Source organism: Siphateles boraxobius, unplaced genomic scaffold (genome assembly GCF_051911475.1).
Source record: "Siphateles boraxobius isolate OS27281-9 unplaced genomic scaffold, OSU_SipBor_1 2, whole genome shotgun sequence".
NCBI classification, from domain to species: Eukaryota; Metazoa; Chordata; class Actinopteri; order Cypriniformes; family Leuciscidae; genus Siphateles; species Siphateles boraxobius.
The window spans coordinates 12,475,397-12,497,763 of record NW_027508810.1 but is presented as its reverse complement, the minus strand read 5'-3'; the positions used below and the strand labels follow the sequence as shown (position 1 = coordinate 12,497,763).

The 22,367-nt window shown below is 36.8% G+C and overlaps 1 protein-coding gene across 2 annotated transcripts in view; it reads left to right on the top strand.

The window, feature by feature from the left end:
- Window positions 1-3,360: 3,360 nt before the first annotated feature.
- Window positions 3,361-22,367, top strand: part of htr4 (5-hydroxytryptamine receptor 4) — a 161,843-nt gene continuing 142,836 nt past the window's right edge. For both annotated transcript variants that reach the window (XM_077235948.1, XM_077235947.1), the window contains exons 1-2: window positions 3,361-3,728; window positions 21,951-22,032. In XM_077235948.1, the coding sequence (XP_077092063.1) occupies window positions 3,653-3,728; window positions 21,951-22,032 (158 nt within the window). In that variant the 5' untranslated portion in view covers window positions 3,361-3,652. The remainder of the gene's footprint in view (window positions 3,729-21,950; window positions 22,033-22,367) is intronic.

Sequence of the window (22,367 nt, the reverse complement as noted above, 5' to 3'; positions counted from 1 at the left end):
ATAAGATAAAAGCCAGTATTCAAGTCTAAGTGCATTTGTCTGGATGAGACATTAAAAATCATTGAGACAGAGCCACTTGGTCACTTAACAGTCTGGGCAAATACACAAGCGCATTATCCAGTTTGGTTTATCACTTTGTGCTCGGTGTGCATCATAAGCAAAGAGCTCACATAGTACAGGGAGATTGAAAATCGTAGCGGTCTAAACAAGTTCAAGTGAATGAGCTTCAAGTCCTTCCTTGTTTTTCCTTTATAGATATGTTATGAGGAGAACTTAAAGCCAATAATATTGCTCAGCATAACTTCTGAATCAGACTTGATTCATCTGGGTACAGCAAACCTTCACAGTTCAGGAGTAATATTTGCTGCCTTAAGCATTGGCAGACCTTTTTTTCTGAAATCCTAGCCAGGTGCAAGTAATAGCATGGAAGGGCAGAAGGGCTAGAGAGGTGTTTCTCAGCCTCATTCTTCCTTTACTCTTCCTGACCTTTCTTTCTTTCTCTCTGGAGCCACTAACTTCTCTTATCGCAAGCAAATCACAGGTCTTTCAAAGAAATTGCGCTAAATCAGACCATTGCTCTCTGACACCGGCCACTGCGAGGAAGGGCAGGACTGAGCAGGCTGCCAACAATATCGACATTTTTAACTTGGTATCAATGAAACATGTTGGTCAAGTGCTAAGTAGTCTGGAAAGATGGAGCCCTTTCTAATATGTCAGTCATTATTTGTTATGCATTTAGAATCATGTTGTTTGGAGACCAAATTAACTAAGCTCATGTAAGGACGGGGTCATTGACTCGAACTTTATCTTAAAACATCACTTAACTGTAATATTTATTGAACATTTGGTGTTAAAATCAGAGATAAACTTTAACATAATGCCACTCTAGGGACCTAAATATTTTTTTTATTAAGAATAAAATATATTTTAAGAAGCCAGTGGTCACCAAAGTTTGGTTACCAGCATTCTTCAAAATATCTAAAAACAAGTCATACAGGTGACATGAACATGAACTGAGGGTTCATGTGAATGATGACAGAATTTTAATTTAAAAATTAATTATTTTAGTTAAATATCCCTTTAATTAGATGCAAAAGAAAATAAGGCTATAGTGATAAGCATAGTCCCAAATGGTGCAGTTGATCACAAAATTGGGATGTCCTATTTGTCATTTTATGGTGGCCTTTTGTGGCTGTTGTGCCCCCTTTTTTATGATTATAACTGTTATAGCACCCTAAGCGGCAATGCCGAGAATAATGGAGTACGTGCATTGTGTTATGAATTATCGTCTGGCATATTTTAGTAACCGATATCACATGAAATTGAGCTTGCAAGTGATATTAAAATTCTGGTTATAATAAAGCAGATAACTATTTTCATGTTAAGACTGATAACCGTTAAATGGCCAATATTACTTTAATATATTGCACAGTTCAATATCTAACATCAGCTAAAACCGATACCTTTTAAAAAAAAGAAGTTAATAACCAATATGTAACTAAAATATGTGCTTCCCGACAAGCTTGTGTAGCTAGAAGCATCTGCATTCACATACTTGTACTCGCATAGATGTTTCTCTTTTTAATCAAATGTATAATAAAAAGGTTTATTTTAACTTACTCTATTACAGTTCATATTTGCTTTGTCTGATGGCATAAATATGTTCCAAGAGCAAACTTTGAATGTATACTTCTCGTCAGCGCAAGTTGCACACACAATCATGAAAGATGTATGACTAACATTTGAATGTACTGTTCATTCACCCTTTACACACACCTAGAGGGAAGCAGTCGACCTATTTTCCATAACGAAGATAAATACCAGCATTTGCAAATTTTTCTAGTAACGCAAGAGCCATTGTACCAGGATGCAGAACAAAATAGTGACTATTTTGAAGAGGAATCTTTTTCAATTTTTCTACTACTCTGCAGGAGGAGTGGGAGTGAGATTTCATAGGAACAATGAATAGGTGCGTTAGTAATTTGGCTCTACACATGAAAGAGCAGAAAGATCAGAATGCAATGGAATTATATACTGTGTGCGAGAGAATATGTTTCTGTAGAGCAGGTCTAAGGTGAAGGCTCACAGTGTCATTCAATACATATAGTGAGCTGAACACTATTTTAAGGAGCGCATGCTCAGTCTCGGCACACAAGCCTCTCTGTTTTGTTGATTTAGTAAGGACCTTCCATTTTTATATGGCAAGACAGAGTACAGAGGCATAATAATGGTCCTTTCTGGCTGATGACTGGACAGGAGAGCAATATTGGTTGTACAGAGAGAACACTGGGGTGAGAGACAAGGAAATGTGTGAGGCTCAAGGGCATGAAAGTGCTCTTAATGAAGTATTTTCAAAAATATATCATTCATTCCTCCAGGAAATAATTTAGGGAGACCTCCAGTTCTCATGCCCCCTTGACTCTTTAACATGTCAACAAGGTATTGTTGACAAGACTGTGATACTGTGTCTTGGTGTTTCTGTTTTTTGTACAATTATTGAATAATATTTCTTATATTTCTTTCTTTATATATATATATATATATATATATATATATATATATATATACCATTCCTGCTTTAAAAGCATCTTGGGTAAAAGTTGATTTATGCTGGTTTAGAGGACAAATGCACATCAGCATTCAAATCACATGGTGTTTTCATCAGGGTTGGTGGTGAGATTCATTTATTACAGCTATATTTTCTCTGCAAGTTATTTATATATATATATATATATATATATATATAGCTTAGTTTTGTCACATTTGGCTATGTAAACAGAGTTGTTGTTGGACCTGGCCTTTCAAGCTTTGTGAGTGAACATTATTATGCCTTATGTATGCCTATCTATTTTTTAACTATAGGCTATATAAATTTGAGAATTAGAGAAGCTAAAAGACACGCGGATTAAAAATGTTAGATACAGAGCAGAGGATCAAGGGAGTAGAGAGCAAATCCATGTTTAACTGCAATACTGAAAAACATGAAAATGATGACTGACATTTCATGCGAGTTATTGGTGTCTCCAGTTGCAGTTTCTGTTCAATTGTGTGCTGTTTTCAGTTCCATATATTTAGTAAGAAGTACCAAGAACGTAAAGCAAGCTTGTAGGCTGTCTATAAAGAACCATAGCCACAATAGTGGCAGATCCTCAAGAGCAAGTTGAGTTAGTTCAAAAAACGCTAAATGATCATTATTAATAATTTATTTTCATTGACTTAACATAGGCTATAAGTTTGTGAAGAATATGCATAGTTGTAGCCTATACATTACGTGACGTCTAATTGAAACATAAACGCGCGCGCTTCCAAATGTTGTAAGCTACACACGACAACGACACTGGACACGCGTTTCTTGAAAAGGGCAATAAACACATTGGAGGTGGAAGTGGTGTGAAAGAGGAGGGACTTGAGACTTCAGTTTGCTTTTCACTGTGGAACCTGAAGGGCGCTCGAGCTCGGTTCTGCCGGACTGACCGTTGAGCCACGGAACTGCCCGCGCGCTTCTCACGCGCGCAATGCCGCGCATCTAGTTTGCTCTGACATAACCGTCACACGTTAAACTCCCACAACTGTGCCCACCGCCGACAGTGGACATTCCGCAAACCCGGTAAAGCCTAGAAGTTGTCCTTTTCTTTGCAAGCGACTCTCTTCCATGAGAGGATGTGAATTTCCACAGGAGGATTTAGAGTCGTGCCATGGTTTTGACCCGCGTGCTCCTCACAGAAATGGTGAGTGATTCATTCATCATTAACGCGCTTTAAAATTGTCCTGAAATACTAACAACGATTCACTTATTTCTGTGCTAAAGATGAATACACAGACATTTTGGACTGCTGTGAAACAGCTTAACACAGCTTAAAAGCGAAAAGTGTCCTTATATGGGAGTTAGCTATATTATTGTATGCTCGTTTGTCACAGTCTTTTATATAAAGTAATCATAAACTGAGAGACATTACTTTCTCACATTTGTCAGTTTCAGTTTTTGTGACATGAAGCATAATTAATTCTGTTTTTATGAACTTCTCTGGTAGGCTATTTCGTTAAATAATATTCTAAAGAGAAAACAATTTTCGCATTCAGTTCCTAATCAAAATAGGCTACTCACGCGAATCCCCTTTTGATACACATTTTAATGTTCATTTTCCATAAGAAATTTCAACAAGTGGCTTGGCAATAACACTGTTAGTGTTTCCCCTCTCTGAAGATCGTTTATTATTCATGAATACAAATGTCATAGTCTATGACAGATATTCTTCATATTTGGCATAGCGTTATGTAATCTACACAAACTGTCTCTAAGGACAGAGTCGATCTATGTACCTTGCCCAAAGGTGCAAGAATCAACTTGACTAACCTAGACGGTGTGACTTTCTGGTGCTTGAAATGTGGATTAATTAAAGCTTCCATTAAATATTGATGCATTATCCTATTTAAATATTAAGAGGCTGTAATGAAACAACAGGCACTTAAACAGAGCATCATTCTATTTTGTTTTTAGCTGATGACAACTTACGCTTTTGCATAGCAAGACCTATTTTTCAAATGTCTTAAGTTTCACCTCTATGTTCAGCGTTTTACTGTGGATTTTAGTGGCTTACAATCCACATAGAGCTGTGTTGATATCAGCTGTGTTGACTAGGTGCTGACAGTTCTGTAAATTTAATGGCACTGTAATTTCATGATTGTCACATTTAGAAAGTGTCATTTCCCCTCACCATGCAGGCAGAAATCCTTCTCCATGATTTGCAATTATGAAGTTCTCCAGTGACGCAGACAGAGAGAAAAGAGAGTGAACACTTTAGAGTTGTCTATTTTTGATATATGAATGATTGTAAACCGCATACAGTGGTGGTAGAAAGTTTTTAACCCTTTTGAATAACTTTAATCAGTTTTGAATGTAACTTAAATTGTGAGCCAATTCTCATCTAAGTCACAGAGCGTGTTTTTACTCACAATCTATTTGTAAATGCCAGAAATGTGAATATAGATTTTTCGTATCTCTAAAAAGGGTAATTTCAGTTAGATGTTCCAATCAGTGAGATGACAATCAGGTGCAAGTTTCAGCGCCGTTCCCTATAAAACAAACATAGACTTTGGCTGTTGCTATCAAAGAATATGCTCCCAACTATGATTATGAACTCAGTCATGACATGATTAAATGAGACTTTCAGAAAAAGATTTGTCGATATTAATGAGACTAGAATGACTTACAAAACCATTCTTAAGACTAAAGACTTTGACCTCCATAAATTCACCGGTCAAATAGTGTTGAAATGAGGAAATCCAACAGCATTGTGTCTGTTCATATTAGTGTGCAGCTACGCATCACATTAAATGCATAATACTATACCTCAGGAGCTCTCAGAAGAACTGGAGGTTTCTCAGAATTTTAAGGTTTTTATTTCATTAAAACATTTTTTATTGCAATTGCCAAGCAATCCAAATGTGTAAGACCGTAATAAAGACAATATCTAAAGAGACAGACGTGTGCATACTCTCTAAAAATATCTTCTGCACTGCATTTGAAGCCTGCATGCTAAAGCCAACTTGATAAAACCAACAGCTTTTTTGAGCTCACCACAGTCGGATGAGGCAAAACTTTTTGGGTTCTTTCAAAACAATTACCTTATATCATACTTTACCCTTATGAAAGTGTCACAGATTGGGGGACTCTTTGAAGCATTTTGCAGGACACAGTGTCATTTGTTCATTTAAAGCTTTCTTTTTAAGTTAAATGAACACAGAAAACGAGATAATTCAGAAAAACTGGTGGGATGCTTTGTGTAGTGTGTTCTAAAATAAAGAGAGCAGAAACTAGTATTCTGTGCTCATATATGAACCTTTAGCAATAGGAGGAGTTATTACTTTATCCAAAGGGGTCCTAGGTCAATTTGCATTTACACAATAGTGGATTCAGCAGTCAATATTGGCGTGGAACAAATGTGTTTTGATAGATGGCTTAGTAAGATGCTGTAGCCAGAAGATCAATAAGCTGTCTTGTACATTGCATTAGAGCACTATGCAGAGAAACAAAGGTGAAGCTCGGTTGATTTGAACATGCAGCACAAGATAGGTGAGGCAGGAACCTAGTCCAAACAAAAGGGCAGGGCACAAAACAGGAGAACAGGCTAGCGGGGATGAGGCAGCTCCAGATGCTAAGGCAATGATGGAGACAAGGCAGCGGCTCAGGAAACCAGAGCTTCGACACTTGAAGTCACTGCACAAGCATCAGACTGGCTGCCAGGTCAGGAGAGTCAGGGACCAGGGAAGACACAGGAAGCAGGGCAGAGCTGTAACCAACATGACAAGATTCAACAAAACAAGACAACAAAAGAGAGATAACAAAAGCAAAAATAAAACTTTGACTACAAAAAAAAAAAACAAGAAACTAAATTATAACTGGAACTAGCAAAGAAAAAAAAAACGGATATCTAAAAAATAACTGGAACTTGCAGAAAAAATACTGCAACCTTGCTGAGAACTGGAGAGAAAATAAATGAAAGATTAGTTAGCAATAAAATCGCAGTCGAGAGAAAAAGAAAAAAAAAAGCTTGGGTGAACTACAGCAAAATAAAGACTGGAATTTGACTAGAATAAAAAAACAGGAACAAAGAAAAACACTGATAAAACAAAAGGAAATAAATACAAAGCTAGAACTGACAGGGACTGATTGACAAAGACAAGCTAGAAATGCTCACACACAATGAGTGCAGGTGAACACAATCAGGCCAACGAGGACTGGACAACGACTAAACAAGGGGGCAATGGGAATGGAAACAAGGAGGTGGGATAAGAGGAGCACATGGCCAGCACAAACCCATGTGCTCATGTTTCCTCCTAATCTCTAACGGTTTCTTCTCCTAATCTCCTACATATCGCTTTACAATATAACATTCTGTGCAGAATTCAAATGGGTCCGATACGCCTTTGGTTAGGGTCCTGCGCTGACTCACGCATATGATCCGCTCTGTGCTATCGTGTCTCTGGACCCGAGCAGACTGTGTGTGCGCTGTGGCGGTTCAGTGAAACTGAAGTGAAACCGAAGTGAAACCAGACTTCAATCGCCCCAATGAAAAGCATATTTACACTGTCTGAATCGTTCCCTATGCCCTATATAGTGCACTATGTACAATTCACCATGTAGAAAATAGTAAATGAGTGAACAAGTGCCCGATTTTAGCTGCAGTTTCAACATCTATTTATAATGTAGGGGGCAGGACGCTTCATATTCTAGAGAAGATTTGATTGTCCATAAAATCTGATTAGAAGCTGAAGTGCAGAGTGAGTCAAAATCATTTTTCCATATTGGCAGAAGTCAGAGACTATACGTTTTGAATGCTTATATCTTCTAAATGCGAATTCTGTCATTGTTTTGGAGCATATAGCTTATTGATAATAGTAAGGCTATCATATTCATTCTAAAAGCCAAAAATACTTTGATTTTGAATTAATGGAGAAACACAGACAAAACAGACAAGATGTCTGGTCCGAAGGTGTAAATCCATTGAGTAAAGTTTTCCATTTTCAGTGGGAGCCATGTCAAACATGCTTCGATTTTGGCATAAATAATTAAGGATGAATGAATTTAGATGAAGGCATTTCTCTAGATGAACTGAAGTGATTGTGGTGATTTCATTCTGTTCCTGGTGTTGAGCAGCGTGTAGAGGAAAGATCATTAGTTGATCTAGAGAAAGAACTTGAAGATCCAGCTCACTGCTGTCAATCACAATGTTAATGTGTTACAGCACCGTTAATGGTCTTCTCAGTGTTTAGATACTGGAGTATTAGGCTAGACTTTTAGGAAGTTTTAATGAGGTGCCGACACGATTCTCTCAATGTAAACAAGGGATTGTGGTTCGTCTCACTTCTTTGTCTATTTATCAGAATTATTTTTTAATAAACATAGAATTGAATGAATAAAATGAATGTATACCTTTTACTAATTATTCTAATTATTCAAAATTTCGACAAAATTCTGCAGCCCATAGTAACACATTTTTCTTGAAATCACATAGAATAGCATGATAATTTGCTTTATAACATGCAATTAAATGTCACAATTTACTAAGCAACATACTGTTTTATTATGCTTTAAAATATGAGAAGAAACACCAGATCTATCTTATGAAAAAGTGTTTTTTTGTTTTGTTGCATTTTACAAATTTTTTCATATTCATGCAATATTGAGTTTCCTTAACCTTAACAGCCTCCTTGTGCTGTAGGTTGCTGATGTTCTAAGAGTCCTGTTACAGTTTCTCAGTCATTCACAGTACAGCTTTTTATAAAAGGTCCAGGGGCTCTGGCACCTCCCATACAAAAAATGTAATATATGTCAAAATAGGTAATTTACATATATAATGTCAGTGCCCATGTATGTCTGCCTCCTATATGAGAATATATGCAAAATTCATATATATAAAACAAATAAACATATATGAAACATATATTTCAAAATATAGCAAAAATGGCCGTTTTCATGTAAGTGCCATATATTTTCCCGTATATGCACATAAATGTTAAATATATGTAAGACACATATATGTATATATGCATATGTACTTATTTCAATGCATCAGTATCACATGCATGTATGTTTACATACATTTATTAAATATGTGGGAAACAAATATGTATGTCACATATTTATACTTAATGTTGTCCATATATGCAAGAAACCAATACTATACTGTAATATATGCAGATATATGGTATCATATATGGATGAACTCAAATAATTTCTTCACATGTTTGGACACATAAATGTTCATATATGTTGCAGGCATATATTGTGTTCTCAGATAAGTCAAATATATGTATAGATATATGTCATGCTATGTAAAATATAAGCACATATATGGCCATATATTACATTTTTGTATGGGCTATTGTGAGATATCAGAGGACTGATGGCCACGGTATTAGAGTGGGACTCACGGGAGGCGTGAACCCAGAAAAACCTGGAGTTCTCTTTATTAGCCTTATGATGTCCACCAACATTACAGTGAAGATCACAGCAGACCATCTCCTGCAGTGCTGGAGCCACGAAAGCACTGTTATTACCAACGCTGCACTTTGGGAGGGACTAAAAGGCTCTAGTTAGTTATTTCTGAGAAAGTGCATTTTTACAGTGGCTCAGAGACTGGAGTACAAACTAAGCAGAGTTGTTTTATGGACACAATTACGCTATGACTTTAACTATTTCAAATTGTTGTTGGTACTAAGGCGTCATATGTTTTGAATTTTGGCTTCGCTCGCTTAAACATCCACTCCAATCCCTCTGTGAACTGAAACGATAGGACATATTTGGTAGCATCTGGGCCATTTTCCAAGATACTGCTTGTGTGGGTTTGAATGTAACAGTAACAAAAATGCAAAACTAGACAATCAAACATCTGACATTGATTTCCAGTGTGCATATTAGTTCAGGAAATGTACTCTAGGTTTGTTTATAAATCACTATAGAAATTTTTCGAGAGTTGCACAATGATTTTTAATATTTTAACCAAAAATAAGCATTAACTAAAGTCTCACTCTTTTCGTGCATCGAATTGGCTTTTCTGCCATGCACCAACAATGACATGAGGCTACTTAGGAGATTTGAAGAAAAAAACAAGCTTGCTGCTGTCAGCTCTCCTGCCGGTGGACAGAAAACAAACCCAGGAACAGAGGACTTGCGCTTCCACATGCTCTCCTCCTGGCTTGCGTAAATGTGGCCGGCCCTGAAGCTGATTTATCTGTTTCAGTCGTCTCTGGACTCAATAGAGAAATATACAGTTTCTTTGGGAATGTTAAAACGTTCCGTATGCTTTAGATCAGATCAATTTGTCTTGCCGTAACCAATGCAAATGTAAATCTTGGACTTATGGAGGCAGAAGTCACTGAGTGTTTGACATTAGTAGGGTATTGACACAGTAAGTATAATATTTGTTCTGCATAATACCAGTAGACCTTAATAATTAGGCTTGTTGTTTTTATTACAAGTAGTTTTACTGCTGCCCAAGGCTCCATAAAGATGCCTTTCTCTCCAAAGAAAGCAAACTTGATATTCTTCTCAGGTTTTTGCCATTTCTATGTTCATGGAAGAACCAGTTTAAAGTGTGTGGTAAATAATCGGACAAAAATGATATGCTCTTTCTTGAAGGTGACCTCTGCAAACAGTCGAATTTATTATCTGTGCATTGTCATTTTAATGTATGCAGTGCAATGAGCTGTGACATTATCTCAGATGATTCCAAGAAAAGTCATTATTTCAGGGTTATATGTAAATCCATGCCACGGGGTGTTGTAGTAAGAGTTAGGGAAAAGCTTGCCATCCGATTGGTAAATCCGACACCTCTAGCTGCTTGTACCTCATCCATGTATGATGTTTTACAGTGCTGTGCAGCCGCATTGCACATTGCTTTGCCTCTGCAAACCCCTTTTAGCTTAGATGAAGCAGACTTGCTTTAACTCTAACAAAAACAGCGCTCCGCAATCCATTTAAAGTCCTCCGCGTCTGCTCTGCACACGAGTTTGCACAGAGTCTGAATTCCAGGTCTGCTGCAATACAAAAGCTCCAAATTTGACACTTAGACTAGGACTGCATGATTCCCAGACAGCAAACTGTGAAGTATTTACCTCTCAAGAAAAGCAAGAGAGAAATCATCATAGTTTACCCTGGCAGAAGTGCATCAGCTTTATAACCCCTATATGAGATGCCACCACGTTCTCCACACCCGCTGACTCCAGAAAATAAACATTTAGAGCTACAGCCCACTTTACAATGTGAAAATGGATTCCCCCAAGCCCCTCTGGGTTTCATCCATTAAATCCATTTGGATGCGGCACAAATGGGCTTTGCGGACTGGCTTATTTTTTCCGGCATTTTGCTTTGTGCAAATTCACTTACACAAACATGATTTAGTGAACGAATTCCCCAAAAATGTTTAATGTGTAGGAAAAAAAGTTTTTTTTGACAATGGAGATGGAATAAAATACTCCAAACAACCCAAAATAAGCTTTTACTGTCTGTTCCATACATCCCATACGCCATTGTGATTCTTAGGAAATAAATAGAAAGATCATTCCTTGTAAACTCAGAATGACATTTCAAACATTACAGTATGTTGTAAATGAAATAAATGAAGCCAGTATTTACCGTGTCATACATCACGAGTCATACATCACTCTTCATTGCATTATGTTCAGGATCTTAAATGCATAATTTCGCCTTCTGCTTTATAAATCCTTTTTTTTTTTTTAAAGAGAAATGCATGTGTTGAAATTCTAATGGGTTTCAAAAAACAATCCAAGGCACTCGATTAATTAGTTTTAGAAAAATATAAAAAGCCTTTATTTTTTTCATGGCTTGTATTTTAAAAACAGGTGACAAGCAACGGCACACCTACGCGTTGCGGCCAATAAGCCTTCATCTCATGGGTTTACTTTGGTAATTCTAAAGAAGTAAACAAAAAAATATATATTGCTAAATAACATTTTCTTGTCATAGTAGACTAGAAAACTAGTCTGACTCGTAAAAATTGGTACCAAAAAAAATGGTAGAAAATGGTTAGACTGGTAACTAGACACAATCCTTCTTACACTTCTAGTTTTTTTATGGCTACCATTCTGGTGTCACTTCATTTATGTTGTTGTGACAATTCAAGTCAAAAAGCATTGAGGTTTGCTGGTAGACTCGAGCAGACAATAGATCATTACAGTGATCACCCACCTCCTCAGCGGTCTTTGTTCTGGAAGCATTTTTCTCATTAATTTTCTCCATTTCCGTCAATTCTTGAGCTCTTTTGTCGTGATTTTCACTTCCCTAGTAAAAGCGACTTCTTTGGTCAAACTCAGTGAAGAATATATTCATAATATACACAAGCTATATATACACAAGCTATTCTCTAGATATCTGCAGTAATACTGCTAAATATTGCAATGGGAATTTTTTTTTTTTTTTAAACACACTGAATATCACTGACAACTGTTGCATTAGTCTACCACGTCAGTCCAGACAGGCTGGCTAGAGCAATATCTGTACTGACGTCAGTGGTTCTTCACATTCACTGATGTATGAAAATGGCAGGAGCTCACCTTGAATGCTTGCAAATTGAGATCTCTGCTCTTCCATCTACCCAGTAGATTGGAGGGCTGAGCAACACGGTTGCTATTATTAAACCCTCAATGAATTGAAATGAAATGACAGAAAATGACAAAAGACCTTCTATAGTAATTACAGTTATTGGTGAAGAAGAATAAAGGATAGCTTAAACATTATAAGGACACATACAGATTGTAAAATCTCAAATCTATGCTATTTTGTCGGATCTGTGTGAATGACTAGAATCATAATTTGTGTGAGGCACAAAAAGGGTTTCAGACTGTCATGTATTAGGCAGGACATTGCATTTTGATTCTTCAACTGTATTTGCATGTTCTAATTGTTGATTTTTACTAAAACTAACATAATTTCTTCTTCTTCTTCTTCTTCTTCTTCTTCTTCTTCTTCTTGGAAACTTTACCATGCTTTTATTATTTATTTTAGCAGCTTTTCAGATTTTTACAGTAAAAATTACATTTTAAAAAAATGTGCAACTTTAAAATGTTGATCATTTAAAAAAAAATTAATAAACATAAATCTTTAGTGAATATTTTCAATATTTCTTGTAGGAAATTTATTTAACAACTTCTCTGATGTGGCATCATCACTACAACCAACATTTTTTTGTATGTTTTAAATTGCACTTGTTTACCAAAGAGAATACAGAGTTAGTAAAGATCATGCTTGAGATGAATTATGAACGGTGATATGTGCAGAAAATATTGAAAAATCAAGGTAAATTTCAAATCAGAATATTTTTTTATTAAAACAGGGAAATAAATGTTAATATTTAATTAAAGAGAATTATTTTACAATAAATTACTGTAGTCCTAAATTTACAGTGAAATTAATGCATGCTGGGTCATTTTCTTAATCAACAGCAAAAAAAATGCTGACATCACAGTAATTTACTGGTCTTGTTTTACTGTGAATTCACAATATAAAGTCGCCTTAAACAATGCCACTGTAAGAAATTATATGGTTTAGTACTGTCATTGTAAAATTATTTATTATTATTAAAAAAAGGTGTTCCATTTGCTTGGGATCTTGGATATATTCATATTCAAATTTCTAATCTAGCCAAAGTCAGAAGTGTGACACATTTTGGTGCCCTAAGCATAATTCCTTTATGATACCTTTATTATTCCATCACATAATGAGGATCATACCATCAATACTCGACATACAAAACATAACAATGGTGACACTCAACAAATAATAATAATAAAAAAGATAAATTCTGAACATTTCCAAATAAATAAAAAACACAAACTGCTAAAAGTGAACCAAAAATAATTTCAGCAGCACAGATAAAACCAACAAGAAACTCCACAGCATTATCAATTTATGCCACACTGCATGCTGGGTACCTTCATAGTGCATATGCACTGTAGAAATACAGTACAGTACGATATTGTAGATTTTTACAAGAAATTTTACAAGAGTGCAGTTGGATACAAGAGAAGTGCTACTATGGAATTACTGTGAAAGAAATGGAATCATAAACCTGGAGTATACTGTAATTTTTAACAGTGTGGATTTAGGATACATAAGAAACTTGTTATGAATATAGGCTCAACAATAAATGTTTAAAATGTTCAGCATGTTTTAAATTCTAAAAATTAATTTATGTAACATGTAAATTGCCAGTATTCCATTTCCTGCGTGGTAAAAAGTTGGTAACCCTAGACAGAACGGTGTGCAAATGATGACTGCAAACATTCTGAAATTAATTTCTGCAAATTCCATGAATTACATTACTTCGCTTTTACACTTTAGTGCAAATAATTGGCACAAAAAACAGATGAGTTCTCTCATGGACAGCCTCAGTTGGTTAGCAGAATAGTAATATGAGTGTGTTCTCAGAGGAAATTTGTTGACTACATGGAGGAATGTGACACTCATTCATTCTCACATTTCACAAGGTTATAATTTGACCGGAGGACATCGGAAGAGCATTATTTATTTATTTTTGGTACATCTTTCCGTTTTATTCATTTAAGATGCTAGACGACCAGCATTCTCATTTCAAAACAGTAGGCTATTTCATTTTCTCTTCCTGCCTGAGGCAGTCGTTGCAGCTTTGGAACAATCCCTTTTTTCTGGGATTTAAACTTTCATTTTATTACTAAGGCTTTTAATTTGAGGTCTGTTTGAGGTATAAAGCGTTTACTTTAGTTGAGCATATACATTAAAGTGGGTGCAGATCAAACTAAGCTTGCCTTGAGTTCATGCACAGGAAAGTAAGTTTATCACAGCAAGGACACCCTTGTGTTGACCAACTGAACCATTAAGCAACTCTAAGATGCAAAGTAACATGTTTTCTACTTTTGAAATGCTTTTCACTGTGCTTTTGAGGGCAGGATGACAGTCCATCTTGAGTTAAAACCCACTGAGAAGACATGCTTTCAGGATGACTCGCCGCTGTGATGAATAATTTGTCAACTAGAGTCTCTCATGGAGTTTTTCACTTCTCTAGATTTTGTTATGTTCATACAGTTCAGAGTCCCTGCAGTCAGTGGTTGTTTCAAAGCCCATTCAGCTTCAATCTAAACAGCATTGTTGGGCATCAGAACATGGCAATGGTCCCCTGTCTACGTAGGGTTTGAGAGATTCAAATTTATTCAGTAACCGAAGTGGCTGGGCTGATACTATGTCTAGGTTGGTTGCCTACTAGTCTTGAATGCTTCAAATGAGCAAAGTACACAAAAAGAACAATTCAAACGTATTTGATGCCATTTGATTGTGTTTTTGATCAACTTGTGGCCTATAGTTGTCACGTATCCAGTCACCACACCAGCTCTGTCACCTCTACCGCACTACACGTCCCAGCATCCCTCATGTTTTCCACCTGCAAACCATCAGCCATCACCTAATTACATCAGCACCTCAACATGAGCACTCCCTATAAAGCAGAGGTCTTCAATCCTGCTCCTGGAGGGCCACTGTCCTGCAGAGTTTAGTTCCAACCTGCTTCAGCACACCTGCCTTTGTATATTCAAGCGATCCTGAAGAGCTTGATGAGCTGTGTGTTTCAGGTGTGTTTGATTAGGGTAGGAACTAAACTCTGCAGGACAGTGGCTCTCCAGGAGCAGGATTGAAGACCTCTGCTATAAAGAGACACTTCTCCTGCACTCCCTTGTCTGGTCTCGTCGTTCCCTCAAAGAACACTTACCTGACTCCTTACCTGCACGATACCTACCAGAACGTTTTGTCTTCAGTCATCTGCTTCCTTCGTCCGTCTTCAGATATCTGCCTCGATCTCCATTTCAGAACCTGCAACAGATAAGACCATTAGGCTACTCATCCAGATATCCATCCTGAACACTATATTCATCAGTTACTCGCCTACTTCCATCGTTGGGATCACATAATTCTGCAAATAAACCTGTTGATTACCTGTGTGAATCCTTCTGTTTCATGACAATAGTCGAGTGTGTGGTCGGTGACGGTGGTTTGCACAAAGGAAATGCTACACAATATGGGAGTCCTTGGACTCTGCTCTCAGCCTCTGATACATCAAGGATCCCCGACGGGTGGTAATTGGTTGTAAAATTCCAGGGGGTGTTAAGATTGTAAAACCCTTGCATCCATTATTGAATTAGATATGGTGACTATGTTGTTCTCAGACTTGATTTTGGCACAAGGCAGGGCTATTTACAGGCCTCTCTAGAAAGCAGTTAGATCTGTGAAATTACCAGAGTGTTACTGGCTAATTTACCAAGACTACATTCTGCACGTCTGATAAAAGTCTTTAAAAGGAGAGATTTGTGCCCTATCAGAACTTTACTAGGAGGGTACGTCGAAGTTGTGTTTAATCACAGGTTGGAGAAATTACCTTGTTCACTGAAAAGTTCAGCTGTGGGCTGTGCATAGTGTCTGTTGTTGGTAAGCAGCATTGTATGAACATAATGTGCTTGCTTTACCATGCTGTCAGAAGGCCTTTTTTTAACAATTTATTACATTTGTCGTATTTTATTTATTAAAATCTATTTATTTACAATATAGTGCTTAATTTTCCGGAATTTGTATTTTTATTTCCCATCGACACATATCTCTGTTTAATACAGATTTGTCCTGGAAATTTAGAGGATTTAACGCACTTGAAGTTATTTACATGCATTCCTAAAGTCCAGATCAAGTGTCTCGATTCATTTAGGTCAAATTTTTCTGTGGATGAGTCATCTGCTTCCCTTCATGGGAGGCCTCCCAAAAAAATTACATTTTACGCTCTTTTTTTATGACAACAGACAAATTGTATTGTATTCATATTGAGATGTCTGACTTTTGAGATCTCTCCATAAACTATAATTGGGGTCTATTTCTTATTTCTCTCTCGTTCTCTCTTTTATAAAAAATCTCTCTCAATTGTGCTCTGAATTTGATAGTAGTGTCTTTGCCTACCATTCAAAGGAACCTGTGGTCACCACACAGTAATCGCTGCATGGAGTGGTTTAATATGTCTCTTCTAAAGAGCAACAGCATGCTGAGTGTTTTTTGAGTGCAGTTTAAGTTGTACCTGCTATTGTGGGAAATTCATCTCCCATTTATTTCCCGTTAGCACTCACCACTATCGACTGACTCCAATAAGATATTACACAACCATTCCTGAAAAGACTCATGTCCATTTGTTTTAACAAAACATTTCATTCTTATACAGCGCACACTTTAAAAAATAAACAAGCTATTAAATTGGCTTGTCTTTTCAACATTTGTAAAAAAAATAAAAATAAATGAAATCTCCAAAGCTTAAAGAAAGTGCGCAGTCATTTTTGCTGAAATCACGGCATTTAAATGTAAGCCATTAGTAATTTACAAAGCAAAAGAGACACATGACTCAGTTGCAATCACGTTAGTTTAAGGGTGAAAATGAAAATATTCAAAAATATAGTGCAAACCAACAACAAATTAATGGCCCAAAAAATATGACCCAGAGAATCAGCAGATACAAGAGGCTAAAAAGGTAGATGCCCCAGATCATCATTAAACCCAAAATTTGCATTTAAATGAAATGTGAAATTCCTCAGAGTGTTACACAGCCTTAGGCATAATGATGAGATTCATTTGGAAAGGGGAACCTTTCTCTGCACTCATTTCTCTCTATTACTTGCAGAGTGCTATACTGGGAGAACCTCATGTACTGGAGACCCTCCTCACATCTGGGAGACGGTCTCTCCAGCGTTAATTCAATCTCCCCAGTTAAGAGGGCTGACTCAGCCAAGCTTGTTTTATTGAGATGGAAGAAAGTTTGAAAGGCCATATCAGTTTTCAGTAGGTGGCTAAGTTGGCGCTTGAAATTCAAAAGATCCTTCAATTTTGACCAAGGAGATTGAGTTTTCCTGTAGAGGAAAAGTGTATCAGTGATCTACATGAAAAGAAGGATCTGTCCCTCTGATTAGTGTCTTATACTATTGGAAAAACAGTGAAAAATATTATATACTGTACATACACGTATTGTTTAAAAGTTAGTGTACAGTATGTAAAAGTAGTCTCTTATGGACAATTGGACCATTTAAAAAAAGTTGAATAAGCAGGTGCTTTCAATGATATCTTATTTACTTGGTATTATAGCACGTGTCTCAAAAAAGGGATAGGTCACCCAAGTAAGATTCTGTCATTATTTTTTTCTCTCATATCTTAACAAACCTACAGTATATAAGACCATTAACATTTGCATATGTTCATACTTGTCGCATACCCAATCAGATTAAAACTAGCATTTTCACCAGCTTCCTATATCAAAATGTGCCCTGGTCTGTAAGCATGCCGTCTGAAACTGGGACTACTTCCATCAGTGTAACTTGAGATGGATATAGGCAGACAGAAGAAAAGTTTTACCACCGGAATGATCCTCCATATCAGCACAGATGAGACATTGATCACTGCAAAAAAAAGAAAAGAAAGAAATATTATTATTTGTCCAGTATCACCTAACAGCAGCAATGACACCTCCACATCTTACGCCCTGTGAATCATCTGCTTGTCCTCTTTGAAATTTCTGTGGCTATTTGAAGGTTAAAACAAGTGATATTTTAATTAAACTGTACTATGTGATGTGGGCAGTTTTTACTGAATTGACTACATCAAGATTTGCTTCTAAAGGAGCGTAAAATGTAAATACTGAGGATCCTTTTTTCTTTTTTGTTCTTTCACTCTAAACTAGATTAGAAAGCCTCTTGTGGGCCAAACTCATTTTGTAGCTTTCAGATCTCATAAGTATCCGGTTTATTTAATTCACTCAGAATTTAAAAGACTTTTGAAGTCCCTTGCTTGCAAAATCGAAAGGTGTTCTGAGTTAGAACAAACTGTGTCTGTGTTTTATGACTTTGGCAAATGTTTGGCATGTGTTGTGCTGAAACTAATGTCATTTGGCAAACTGTTTCAGGTGCTGTTTGCTTTAGTCATTTCGGTCTATCTATGTTTATTAGATTATGTCAGAACTCATATCCTGTTTATGTATGTTGCGGTCTACGTGTAGTCATTTAAACTAGACAGTGATGATTGCACTTCTCTTAAACGGTGTCATTCTATCTGCCTGCTGCAGGTATATGTATCAGTAGAGCTCCTCATGTGGCTGTTTGTACGTTCAGGAGAATGTAAAAAGCATACTGGGCACCAACCGGGAGGATTGTGTCCTGTCTGGAGGTTTAACATCCATGTTGGTGGGCTCATGCTGGAATTCTCCTCTCTGGCAGAGCTGATGAGAATCCCACCAGTCCAGCCATGTTTACTGTAAATCTTTACCAGACCCTCTCTCTCTGTCTGTCTGTGTCTGTGTGTGTGTGTGTGTGTGTGTGTGTGTGTGTGTGTGTGTGTGTGTGTGTGTGTGTGTGTGTGTGTGTGTGTGTGTGTGTGTGTGTGTGTGTGTGTGTGTGTGTGTGTGTGTGTGTGTTGGCACGCTTCCCAACTTCAGAGCTGCTGTTATTGTGCCAGCATGGATTTATACGTCTGTGCATGTGCCGAATCCAGACACTTATTACAGTTACAAATCTCTTAGCTTCAGATGTGAAAGAAAACAGGAGACAATCCATTTGACATGGAGCGCTCTCCAGCAGAATGAGTCAAACCTCTAATAAGTGCCCTTGGAACTTGAGTGAAGTCTTAAGAGCTTATAGTTCTGACACTCTTATAGTTCTGACACTCTTCTGACATTCTTAACCTTGTAAATGTTCATCTAAGGTTAGGGGGGAAAAGAAAACTAGCTGTTTCTTGTCTATATTTCCATTATTATTTATACCGCACTCACCCTTATGTCATTCCAGACTTCAATGTCTTTCTTTCATGAAACACAGGAGCAGAGATATTCTTATTATTGGGAGATCTCAACCTCCACGGCTCTATTGGAGAAAGTGCACCGTTCAACTTGGATCACGTGTGCCTTGATAACAACATTATGGGCTTAATGTCATTGAATTGCTGTTGAAGTTTGACAGCTGTCAGTCACTGTTTGCGGACAGCATAGAAATGAATGAGAAGTGCTGTAAACTAACTCCAAAATTAGATCAATCCAAAAAAAAAAAAAAGTAAAGCAAATATGTTAATGAATAGCCGATAGGCTGTTGATTTGTTAAATAAGCTGTTTCCTCACAAAAGCAATTTATTCATCATACTGAAGCTTCTCCTCCATTGACTATTCAAAACAAAACTGCCTCATGTCTTCTCCCAGTGTATATCGCTGCGTTATGCTTTTTTTTGTGTTCTTTCCCACACAATTAATACATTTTATTAGGGGGTGATGCTGTTGAATTACAAAAAGAACAAAAAAGCACTCTTGCTCTAATGCATCTGATCACTTTTTGTGATTAATCGACTAAAAGTTGTTCACTGAAAATTGTACCTTCAGATCTTACTCTCAGTTTGGGTCTATGTACATAGTGTCCTATGAAATTATGTTTTATTTTTTCCCAAATTCTTTTTTCCACCTGGATTCCAATTTAATGGTTAGTAATTTTAGTAGTCAAAAAGCAGGTCTAATTAATTGAAGTCATAAAATGTATACAATTTAACAACATTTTATTAAACGTTTAACAATCAAAAAAAAATTCCCAAGTTCAGTGTTTACTTTTTTAATTAATCTGGATTCCATTTTAATTGTCCATTTAAATTTTAAAGTGCCTCTATTATGCTTTTTCAAATATATCTTTCATGCAGTGTAATATAACTGTTTTGTTGTGCACGACAAAAAAATGTATTGTCATATTTGAAAGAACCGATTCTAAAATGCTAAAACGAGTCATCAGCAATTCCAGTCTTACTTCCTGTACAAACCTACATAGGAACTGAAAATCAGGTATGATAATGAACATTTCATTTCCAAAACGCGCTGTAAGCGGTAGACCAATCACAACAGACTGATCCATCTGACCAATCAGAGCAGAGTTGGCTCATAGAAAGGAGGGGTTTAGAGAGACCAGATCTTTTATTGAAACGATTCAGACAATGTGAGAAAAGAGGTGATTATAGAAATTAAAATGTTTGTGACTTGCGATTTTTTGACTCGTGTTTGATTGCATGTAAACCTATTTTTAGGAGAAACAAAATCAGGAACATTTAATATGACATAATTATGGCACTGTAATAATCAAAATGTGTAATCAATCAAAGTCATAAACAAGAAGAACATGCAGAATTTATATTTAAATAGTGGTATTTTAATATATTCTAGTCCATTTCACAATTTGATTAATTGTACAGCCCTACTTTAGATTTTTTCATCAGAAATTGGCGAAAAATTCCACATTTCTGTCTGCGTTTTCTGCATTGTGGAAATCATAGGGCCCAATGTACATTCAAATATGCCACGATTCAAGTTTGGAACAATATGAGAGTGAATAGATGGCAGAACTATCCCTTTAAATGAGATTATATTGTTCCTTATGCCAGGTTAGAATATAGGAAAAATGCTACATTCATTTGAAAGAGATTATGTGTCACAGAAAAGTGCAAAACAATACAGTAAGTAAAATAATTTACCTTGACCATGCAGAGTAAAACTTGGTTTTAATTATCGGCATTATGTAAGCCGTGAATTTATTGTTTGGTGCACTAGGGGTGAAGACAGAACAGACATAAAAAGTTACTTTTAACTCACTAACTCGTATGTTCTCCACTACCCTGCAATCAGCAGTGTTTGTTACATGAGTTAAACTAATAAAAACTGAGGGTCTATGAGCAGGGTTTCCACATAGATACAATATAACACCAGTTCTTCCGTTATGATTTCCAGGCCTGAAAAATCATGTACATTTCTATAGTGGATATCATTTTTCTTTTTGACCTTTGTGTGTGTGTGTGTGTGTGTGTGTGTGTGTGTGTGTGTGTGTGTGTGTGTGTGTGTGTGTGTGTGTGTGTGTGTGTGTGTGTGTGTGTGTGTGTGTGTGTTTTGTGTGTGCATTCTTTATAAAATATTTTTTTACATCCTTATGGAATATAACTGGATTTGTCATGGATAATGCTGTCTGGGTCTTATATATTGATAGATCCTTTCTTTTTTTCTTTACCTTACTAGCACATTTCTTGTTTTCATATAAACTGGCTGCTGAGCTCATTTTTCATTTTACCCTCCTCTGTGACACATGACATTCAACAACATAGTTTTCCTGCCACGTTACAGTCGGTCTCTCACATTGTTCCCTGGGTTAATAGATATCACACATCATCCACTGAAATACTCTATTTTCCCTCCTTTTAAATTTAGGCTGTCCCAATTTCATTGTGGAGCTATTTTTTTCTTATCTGTATGGAGAAAAAAAGCAACGGCAAATCATCACAACAGCCTACATAAAATAAACTGATGGGTTATGAGGTAAAATAAATGCTGTGTCCTAACCGCTCCATCACGTAACCCTTGTTTCTCCTCGTTTCGCAGGGCCGCTCCGCATCTACGGGAACATGAATCTGAGTTCCATTGGCCAGATGCCTGAGTTGGAAGAAGTAGATACCAATGAGAGGTTAGAGCACCACCACCATTTTCATTTTTTTCCTTTAACTGTTTTAGCCGACCTTGAGCCCCAAGATGGCTTATAAATAGACCTGGTTCATGCATAAATCAATGAAAGTGTTTTAACCCCGTCTGAGGTCTTTGCTTGAATTCACTCGCTTGGCGCAACATTGACATACTACCATATGTTCAGCTCCTTTTTTGAAATGTCATTGCTGTAAATGTACTGGTCTCCTCAGAAATGGCAGGAATGCAATGTCTCTGGGACTTCTCAGGAACCTACAGCATCAGGGGGACTTGAAGGTCTCCAGAGGATGTGGGCCTGTTTGCTCAGCAGGACAGATG